Genomic DNA, 10,792 nt, shown 5'->3' with positions numbered 1-10,792 from the left:
TTGAATTAAATGTTTAGGACTTGATTGTATTCCGCAGACAAATTTTGGAACTTTACATGCACTCTTTTCCCATTTTATCAATATTTATCATTGCTTCTTCGAGTTTTTATTGGGAAGAAGGAATGCTGGAATTGTTTTTTCTCTGTTAAGGTTCAACAGTCAATAGAAAAACTAAAATAGCTGTCTACTTTGATTAACTAAACAGACTCGTTTATCATATGTGTTTGTACGTAAACAACCACTAATCCTAATTTATGATGGATTTTTATAGCTTGCATATTTTATTGGTATATCAACTTTATTTGGGAGGAGAAGAAAGAAAAAAAAAAAAGAGTTGACGGCACATAGACGGTTTATCCGATTTATAGTTCAAATGACTAAGTGATGACATCGTGTAAATGTTTAGGACTGAATTCATCGTCGTACAATAGGTTAATGACTTTTCGAACAATTTCTCCCATAATTGAAGTATCCCAAAATGTGCTGAGCACTGTATCCGTGCTAGTATAGCATGTTTGTTTACCTGCCAAAGTTTAGATTTTCATTCAAATGTTAAAAATTAAAAAAAAAAATTACAAGTGAATGTTTGTGCCAAATATTTAGATAAGGATAAGAATAAATAAGAAACGTCGATTAAGATGTAGCCAAAAATTAACAATTTTAGAATTGACATGGGCACGCCCATGTGAATGCGCATTCCATTCGTGGAAGGGTGGTCGGTAAAATGCCCATTCGCGGGGGGATACTAGCGGCAGCGGACCATGTCGTACCGCGCACCTGGTTTTTTAACTGACAAATGCCGGTTGCCTCTTTTTTTTCTCCCCAAAAAGTTTCACAATACCAGGACAACACGTCATAAATACGATCAAATCATCGTAAAACTGAAATTATTCCTGCTTCTAACGTGTTGTAAATATTTTTGTTTCATAAGTTCGTCACAGAAATCATCGACATACTTGCATGTGTCAGAATCGAATTGAAAAATCGAATCGAATCACGAACCGAATTGAAGTAAACTGAAAATTTATACATTTCAATTCGGTTGGATTCGGTTCGATTAACCAAAATGTATTAAAAATCTTCAAAATAACCATTATTTATTTTTTTCTTTCTTTTCTTCGTATTATTCTTTTTTAGGAAAAAGGGCCAGCAAAGCCTCCAACCACTGGCTAAGGGTTTGCAAGGGCTTCGCGACCCTCGCTCGCCCTCGCTTTGGGCGATGAGGGCTTGCGTGTGGGTCGCCAGCCCACACCGATGCCGAATTTGGCATCTTGAGCCTCAATGACTTCAGATTTGGTGGCCCTCGTCGGCCATAGCTAGGGTAGGCGGGCCGCAATGCCCACGGTCGACGAGGGCTTCGCGGCCCTCGCCGGCCCTCGCCTAATGCCTTCGACTTCGTTGGATTTGAAAAAAAAAAGATTTCATAAATGAAAATAAAGAACAAGGAAAATTAAAAATTACACTTAAAATCAAAAAAGAAAAATCGAAAATTGAACCGAATCGAACCGAACCGAGCGGAACTAGATTTTTGGTTCAATTCATATTCTGTTCAGGATGATATTCGGTTCAATTTAAGTTTTCACCCCAATAGTTCAGTTTAGTTTTCTTGAAAAACCAAACTAAACTGAATTATTGACACCCCTAGGTATAATTACTAATAAGTGCTCACAAGATTGGACATATTTAACATATTTAAATTGACAACTGTTATACCCGAATTATTCATAAAGCTTTGTTACATATATTTACCTATTGAAATATACTTACATGTGTCACGTGCACTAATATTAGCTTACATGATTAATTAAGATATCTATGTGCCATAAATTGGTGAACATGGTCAACTTGGATAAGACATAAAAGTTTGTGTACCATATAGATATGAACTATTTATTCAAAAAAAAAAAAAATCTTTAACTCTGTTATTTCATTCATCCACAGAGTGTACTTGTGAAAATCTAGAAGTGGCCTATAAAGAGATGCAGTTCATTCTAGATAGTCATTGGGGGAGAAATGGAATCAAGCTATTCCTGAGTAACTCAAGTGCAACTCGATGGCTATTTGAAATAGACTCGATCAATTTTGAAACAAGCTCAAGTTCGAGTCTAAGTAGTATCGATACCGATACGTGATATGCGACACAACACGACACGACATGTCAACACGTCGTTTTTGAAAAAATAAAGAATTTTGACACATTAGGACACATTATATATTAAATGTGGATATAATAATAATAATAATAATAATAATAATAATAATAATAATAATATCTTATACATATTAGTCACGATTGGATTTTTATTTTGGGCTAGCTAGATATATTAAGGTTTGGATGGCTGGATATCCGACCTATACATGTATTTTTTTATAAATTTATATTTTAACCTGTAATTTATTAAAAATGCTTAAAATTGACCTCGTACTTGAAGAAATGACGTATCGAGATACTGAACAACATGTATAGAGTAAGGACCACGTGTCGATCGCATGTCGGAGAGTGTCGGACACAACACGACATGGAGTCCCCCGGAAAGTATCGATACTTCCTAGAGCTACTTGATTTGAGTTGTGCTCCAACTTGAAATCGAACCGGTTTTTTCATGGTTTCGTTTGATCTAAGAATGCTTCTTTGGACAGAAAGGTTCTCAAACCAAACCACATTGTTTTCTGCTGTTTGGGTGTCTAATCAAGTTCTTCAACTTGCATGTTGGAGACGACGAGATTTAATTGAAAAGTTATTCGAGTTCAAGAACATGATTTACATAAATTTGCAAAATCAAGAACATGATTAGGAGAAATGCACAAATTTAAAAACCAAAAGTGGGACTTTTACTTAGCGAAATTCTCCATCTTATTCTTGATTTGCCAATTAATCGAGTCATGGATTGTGAGCAGTTTAATCCGGCTCCCCGGGGTAGATGCATGTGGAGCTCGAGATGCCCGAGAGAAGGGCGACCGCTTGCGCTTCCGCTTTCCAGTTTCCACACCTATCTCGTTCAAATTTTCTGTAAAGCACTACTTTTGAAGCAGCTCGTTCAAATATCCTCTCTCTCTCTGTCTCTCTCTCTTCCCCTCTTTCTCTCTCTTCAGTTTTCCTCTGCTTTTCCACCGTCTCTCGCTCTACTGTCCCTCCAGAGCAGAGAGAGATTGTCACGCTTGTCTTGTCCACACTCCCACCTCACCACTGTTCAAGGTCCAAACTTTCTCTCTCCACAGCCAGCGAACCAGGAAAAGAAATGTTCACCCTCTGACAATCAAAAGACGTGCTTCTAATCATCCTCCTTCCAGACCCCTATTTTCTCTCTCTCTCAAATCTTCCTTCCATTGTTGTCTTCACTCAACAACAGCCAAACGACAAACGAGAAGAAATGGAATCGCCATCACCCATCTCCGCCCAGCCGCAGCAGCAACAACAGCAACGGCCCTCTTCCAAGAAGAGCTTCGTCACCACTCTCATGGAAGCCGCCACTCTCCGCTCTCCTTCCTTCAAGGAGGACACCTACTTCGCCTCCCACCTCAAGCCCTCCGAGCAGAAAGCCCTCCAAGACCTCAAGCTCAAGCTCTCTTCCTCCCGTCCCTCGGACTCCAACGACGGCGACGGCGTTTCCATGTGGGGCATCCCTCTCTTGGGCGGCGACGAGCGGGCCGACGTCGTCCTGCTCAAGTTCCTGCGAGCCCGGGACTTCCGGGTAGCCGACGCGCACGCCATGTTGGAGAAGTGCCTGGCCTGGAGAAGCGAGTTCAAGGCCGACGGCATCGTCGACGAGGACTTGGGCTTCAAGGAGCTCGAAGGCGTGGTGGCCTACATGCGCGGGTACGACAGAGGAGGACACCCGGTGTGCTACAACGCGTATGGGGTCTTCAAGGACAGGGACATGTACGAGAGGATCTTCGGGGACGACGAGAAATTGAAGAGGTTTCTCAGGTGGAGAGTCCAAGTGCTGGAGAGAGGGATCAGTGCGCTGCATTTCAAGCCCGGCGGTGTCAACTCCATCATCCAGGTGACCGATCTCAAGGACATGCCCAAGAGAGAGCTCAGGGTCGCGTCCACTCAGATCCTGTCCCTGTTCCAGGACAATTACCCTGAAATGGTCGCTCGCAAGGTAGATTTCGCTGTTCTTTGTGGGACCACTACCATTTCTTTGGCTGGTGGGGTTAGTTTCTGCGTTTTTTGAATCTTGATGTGCTGCGAAAGTTTGAGCAATGGCGTGGTGTTCCCTTAGTGACTTATCTTTCCTGTCTGGTTCTGGGTTTTGATGGGTTCAGGTTTTTATCAACGTCCCCTGGTACTTCAGCATGTTGTACTCGGTGTTCAGTCCGTTCTTGACTCAGCGGACCAAGAGCAAGTTCGTCATCTCCAAGGAAGGCAATGTTGCAGAGACTCTCTACAAGTAAGCCTTATTAGAAAAAGCTCAAGACTTTTCATACGCCTAGCATGTGCGAATTCGTCGTTCCCGTTTAGATCTAGAAAGCTTTTCTCAATTTGGGTTGGTTTCGAGGTAGTAGTCTCGGTTTTTGTCCATGCTGTTTGGCTCCTGTCTTTTGCTTGATACACTTGGCGTTTCGTTAACGATGTCGATTTCAATCGTTGCCAGATTCATTAGGCCAGAAGATGTCCCTGTTCAATACGGAGGGCTGAGTCGACCCAGCGATCTGCAGAATGGTCCTCCGAAGCCAGCGTCTGAGTTCACCGTCAAAGGCGGAGAGAAAGTCAACATCCAAGTAGAGGGGATCGAGGTTCGCTTCGCCTACATTCCACCTTCTGGGAAACCCAGAAATTAAATGTCCCACATCACAAGTAGATCAGGAGTTTCTTTCCCAAATGGCGTTTTCTCGAATGGTTTTCGCTCACGCCGCGTACGCGAATTGGCTTGTGTTTGATGTTTCAGGCTAACGCGACGATAACATGGGATATAGTGGTGGGAGGCTGGGATTTGGAGTACAGCGCCGAATTCGTGCCCAACGCCGAGGGGAGCTACACCATCGCGGTGGAGAAGCCCCGGAAGATGTCCCCGTCCGAAGACGCGGTCCACAACTCCTACACCGCCCGCGACGCGGGCAAGATGGTCATCTCCGTGGACAACACCGCCTCGCGGCGAAAGAAGGTGGCCGCCTACCGCTATGTCGTCCGCAAAGCCCCCGCATTTTAGCCCTGCTCCCAATTTTTTGGTTCCATCTTATTTTCCTACCTCTACTTTGTTAAAGAGCTTGGGCATTATGGTAGTGAATGGAATGATGTATAAATATGTGGTGCTACTGGTTATCATATGGAATCCTATGTTGAAGAGAAGGCTTTGGATTTAACTCGAACTAGACAACAAGCGAAGCGGTGTCGTTTCTCGCTACGTTGCGTGTCGTGTTCGTCTGTTCCGAGAAATTGAAGCATGCACCCCCCACCTCTGTCAGGTGCGAGAAAAAGCGAAAGGCTTTCGCGCTCCCCTGTGGGACATGAAAGAAACTGATCACTGGGACTCACCAGAAAATCAGAAGAGCTTTTACCCTTTTCCTTCCCCGTTTCATCTCTTTCTCCTCTGTTGCCCCCGCCCCACCCTCCGTCGTTTTGCTTCTTGAAAACGAAGATCTGTTGCAGGTGGGCAGATTCTTTTTTCCGCAATGGTTTTTCGAAAATGCCGATTGAATTCTTGGTCCTGAAGATGGACGAAAGATGGCGTGATCCGTTCAAAGTCTCTGTTTTTTACTCTTCTGCAGACTGCAGACGTCTCTGCCAAGGTTTCGATGATTTCTGGTTTGGGCAAAGTGGGAAATCGCGCGGGTCACGGGTCGGAGTCTGCTTCCGCTCCTTTTTTTTTTTTCGAAAATGGGAGATGATGATTCACGGAAGCGGTTGCTTACCATTGAATGGCATTGTAGACTTGATAATAATCCTAAATAGAGGTGTAGCCACATCGAGTCGATCCGATGCGATGGTAAAGCTCGAGCTCGCTCTAGTACTAAAATTGCCCGGACTCAACTCGACTACAACAGAATTACGAAGGAGCTCGAGGTCGCACGCGGAAAAGCTCGAGCAATGCTCGCATATCGACTCTCGATCCAATGGAGTTGAGAATTGGGCGAGTTCAAACTTGGCTGCGCAAGATATTCAAGTAGCTCGAGCTCAGACTCGATTTAAAATTAGAGAGATCGATCTCGAATAACTATTGAGGGAGCCCGAAATGTTACCGAGGAGCTTTGCTTCGAAATCTATACGATGTTCGTTGAAGGAAAGCATTAATGAATAATTTTTCACACGTAGAACACAGCAATATATATTCTGGTCAATTTGCAGGTGGCAATTTTCAAAAAGATGGTGAAGAAATTCATCCGTACTTTGATTTTTCAGACAAGCCTAGTAAATGACAATTTCTTCTAGGCGGGACACAGAAGTCAGTTGTACCGTTGTACGTCGCATTGAATTAAATTCAAAAGCTATGTCTTCTCGACAGCATGATACACATTGTAACCCTCGAGCCTCCCACAATTATTTTGCCGGTTTTCTAGCGGCGACCCAGAATTGTTCGAAACTGGAGAGGTCCGACATCGTGTTTCCCGAATTTTACGCCGTCAAATCGAACGGCAATAATTTTTTTTTTTTATGATTCAGAATGTAAAATCCGTCGAACAAATGAGATATTTTACATTTCAATCCAACAAGGAAATTAGATGAAGTTCTCTTGGGTTTTCTTTCAAGAGGACCCTCCATCGTCTACATCGGATTAACATATCGAAATTAGAGAGAAAGAGAGACAAAATGTGCTAGGATTTCTAGGAATGCCTCAACAACGAGATTTACTTATGTTATAAAGAAAATAAACCAATCAGTCTTAAAATGTTCCGATTTTGCCAATCCAGTCGTAAAATTTTTGTGCGAATTTCTGACTTATTCCGTCCAATCAAGTTTTTGCCGAAAATCTCTGACATGACGATCCAACCATTGCAGTCCATTTTACGTGGCACACCGACTAGGGGTGAGCAAAAAAGACCGCCCGGACCGGGACCGATGGTCCGGTTCCCGATTTTAGGGGGATCCGGTCCGGTTCCCGGTTCCTAAAATTGGAACCGGTGACGGGCGGTCTAGTTCCCGTTCTAGGGCCCGAGAACCAAACCGGACCGGTCTGTTTTTTAAAATTTTTTATAAAAAAAACAAACCTAGCGTTTACTTTTTGTTTAGGTTTAGGTCATTTAGGGTTCGATCCAAAGCTGTCAATTGAAGAGGCATTGACTCCGCCGAACTCGCGGTACATCCATCCTTGTTTCCTCGACCTTGAGCTCGATTGCGTTTTCTATCAAAGTGTGCATCCACTTTTTGGAACCGCGGACCGAAAATTCTTAGAATCGCCCGGGAACCGGATCGGACCGACGGTCCGGTCCGGTTCCCGGTTCCGAGGGCAGCCGGTCCGGTCCGCGGTTCCGAAAAGTGGGAACAGGGACCACCGGTCTGGTTTTCGATTTTTTTATGGGAACCGGACCGGACCGGGAACCGCTCACCCCTAACACCGACACGTTAGTTATTTCCGGCGTCAATTGACCGGAATGATTACATTGGAATCTCGCGCAAATATTGAGAATTGAATTGTCAAAATTGAAATATCTAAGAATGAACCGACGTCCTAAAATATATTTAGAACTGATAGGACAATTTTCCAGTCATGTGTTTATAGTGTAGGGCAACCCTGTCTCTCCGGCCCTGCATGTACAAATAATATCCATGGTCCACAACATATTAGAACTTCGGCTTACACTTACATACCTTAGAGCATAGCATCACCCAGGCCACACTTTGGATATGGTCCCACTCTATTTTTACCCTCCAGTGAAGTGAATTTAATACGATCCGAAAATGACTAACTCGAAATTAACATGATCCGAAAAATTCCGCTCTATTTCAATTAATAAAATTAGAAAATTTCGCTCTATCATATTCAATTAGGCCCCGAACTTATGAATTTTGCCCTCTTTTAATTTCTGATGCCGACAAAATTAAGTTGACATATCTTTCAAAACCAACCAAATCATAAGTATGATGCCAACGAAAAGCGATGCCACCGAGGACAATCAAGGTGTTGCGCAACCAATAATGCGACTAAACAAATTTTTACTACTAATTTTTTTAAACTTGTCGCGATAGTGTCCTCGAATTTTATTATTATTAAAAATACAATCAAATTATAAAATCTAAGGAATTAATGCAATTAAATACTTCTATTAGCTCTGTATTTTTCACATGGCATTCTTTAAGTGTTTTTCAAGGACACGTGGCGCCCATGGGCGCCATCGCCTCGCCTTTGGAAGGACGACGAGGTGGCCAATCGCCGCGGGTGAAGGTGGGGCTCTCTCCTTGTCTCCAGTTCTGTCTTTCCTTCTTCTTCTTTTCTCCCTCTCTCTCTCTCTCTCTCTCTCTCTTTTTCACTTTTATTTTACCTTTTTTTCCTCTCTTTTTCACTTTTTTTTCACTTTTTTTTTTTTACTTTTCGGTATTTCTAACATTTCCTCGAAGGGTATTGAAAGATATGCCATGTCAATATTATCCAGCACTAGGAACTAATAAAAGTATTTTGATTGCATTAATTGGAAAAAAAAATTATGATTTGATTGTAATTTTTTGAAAATTTTAGGATTCAATTACACTTTTAATAGAATCTTTCGTATATGCATTCTTTCTTCATCCTACCACGGCACTATCTTTATTTTGATATGCAAGCCAAACAAGTCTTGCTAATGATAAAAATGTAGGTTTGAATGTAACTGGATGGGTCCGAGTAATTCTTGGAGATGGACCGAAAGAAGGGAGGAGCTTGATTGGCCTTGAAAGACATGAAAGTTCAACTTATGGGAATTGAAGACTAAGGGACGTGATTAGAAAAGATCCAAAACTTCACTGTGCAAATTATAAGGTTGACCACATGGAAAAATCATTGCAATGTGAACTTTTTTTTTTTTTTCCGAACCAACTTACTATTAGACCGAAACATTATGGTAGCATTGAAACGAGAAGGGGCGTGCAAAGGAACTTGCAGAACCGACATGACCAGGTAAATTCCAAGACGGATATCAGAGGTTGCAAGGACCTTTCGGGTTTCAAATTTTTGGAATAGGTAAGTACATAGTAGGCGGTCATGCCCGGCTAGTACCTTAGACACTGTGCAAAGTTCCCTAAAGAAAGATTTGGAGACCCTGTACATTATTTCAGAAAATACATATTTACTAAACTATTAATGATTGTTCTATTTGTCTTGCATGTTTTTTTTTTTGTGTTTAAATGTGTGAATTGTACGACCAAAAAAATGAGTGAATTGATGGGAAGAAGCATATTTATTGATCGCATTTTACTTCCGATGTTGTATTTTATGTTACTGTTATATAAGCATGGACTTGAATATGAATGCAAGCGGGCTTCCATGTTGTCTATTGGATGTGTTAATAAGATGATTCATGGCATTCTTCACTTAATATATATTTTTAAAAAAATTCGAGGCAGTACACTGTACTAGTTCTAGGACAATTCCAAGACCATATACGGTTGAAGGAAAAGTGTCAGAAAAGACCTAAACTTATTGTATCTATACCAATTTAATCATACATCTTTTAATGGTGCTAATTTAATCCTAAACCTTTTAACCTAAAGCCAATTCAATCCTTCCAGCTAATTAAGCTGGATATTACCGACGTGAATGCCGATCGGCCTATACATGGTATGGCCGATGCTGATGTGAATATTTTTTCAATAACATTTTAAGGATTTTTGTTTCTTTTTCTATATTTTTCTTTCTTTCTTTCTTTCTTTTTCTTTGTTTTTTTCTCCTCTTTCCCAATGGCCGACGAGGACGGGTCTTGCTGCCACAGGCGGCGATTGGCCTCGCTAGGCCGAGGGTGAACACCGACAAGGCCGGGCGTTGCCGGGGCAAGGACAAACGCCGGCAAGGGTTGGCCTCAACCTAGACTTGGCGAGGCCGTCGTCACCCGGGCGACGCTCGGCGAGGCTGCCCTTGCTCCGGCGAGGCTCGGTCTCACCCAAGCAACGCCCGACCGTCGCCTCTAGCCCTCGCCGGCCACTAGGAAAAAGGGACGAAAAAGGAGAAAAAGAAGAAGACAAAAACGAAAAGAAAGAAAAAGAACTAAAAAATTCGAAAATTATTAAAATATCATTAAAAATGATTCGCAAGTTGATTCTAAAGTTTTGGATACTAGTCCATGTCGGTGCCAATCATGCCACGTGGACCGGCCGGTATCCACGTTAGCAATATCCATCCAAAATTAGTCGAAACGATCGAATTAGTTCTATGTCAAAAGGTTTAGGACTGAATTGGCACAAGTACAATAAGATTAAGACTTTTTTTGACACTTTTCCCTATGATTGGCTGTGGTCAACTTAGGGTAGTTACCAGTTGTTTTTCCGGGGCTAGATGACTTATATAAATTTAGTGGCCAATGAAAATGGAGTAACCTAAATCGTGAGAATGGGGTTTTAGGAGAGCAATACAACTTTTGTGCAGCTAGGCGAAGCACATAAATGTTGAACCCTAAATGGTGAAAGTCTAATAGCTTAAAGCATTACTAGCTTACGCTTCAACTCAAGTAAACTTTTAGATCTTATTATTCAAAAGACATACAACTTTGCACTATTTTTTTTGTTTTGTCAGAACTTTGCACTATAGTTAGCCTAGCACCATTTCATAAGGGTTTTCTTCTTTGTTGCAACCGGGCCTAGCACCAAGAGGTGGCAAAATAGGTTTAGAACCCATATTTCTACCTATATTTAATGATGTATCACAAATGAGTTGCCTTAAGTTTT

General features: G+C 42.0%; 1 protein-coding gene across 1 annotated transcript; it reads left to right on the top strand.

Annotated features, from left to right (window-relative positions):
• Positions 1–3,073: 3,073 nt before the first annotated feature.
• Positions 3,074–5,288, top strand: LOC115745869 (patellin-6). Its single transcript, XM_030681485.2, has 4 exons — positions 3,074–4,106; positions 4,270–4,394; positions 4,599–4,740; positions 4,893–5,288. The coding sequence occupies exons 1-4, from the start codon at positions 3,372–3,374 to the stop codon at positions 5,151–5,153; spliced, it is 1,263 nt and encodes a 420-aa protein (XP_030537345.1). The 5' UTR covers positions 3,074–3,371; the 3' UTR covers positions 5,154–5,288.
• Positions 5,289–10,792: the final 5,504 nt, after the last annotated feature.

The sequence above is a fragment of the Rhodamnia argentea genome, chromosome 7, assembly GCF_020921035.1.
Source record: "Rhodamnia argentea isolate NSW1041297 chromosome 7, ASM2092103v1, whole genome shotgun sequence".
Taxonomy (NCBI): domain Eukaryota; kingdom Viridiplantae; phylum Streptophyta; class Magnoliopsida; order Myrtales; family Myrtaceae; genus Rhodamnia; species Rhodamnia argentea.
Note: the sequence above shows the minus strand (reverse complement) of the source record. Positions and strands in the feature narration are given on the sequence as shown.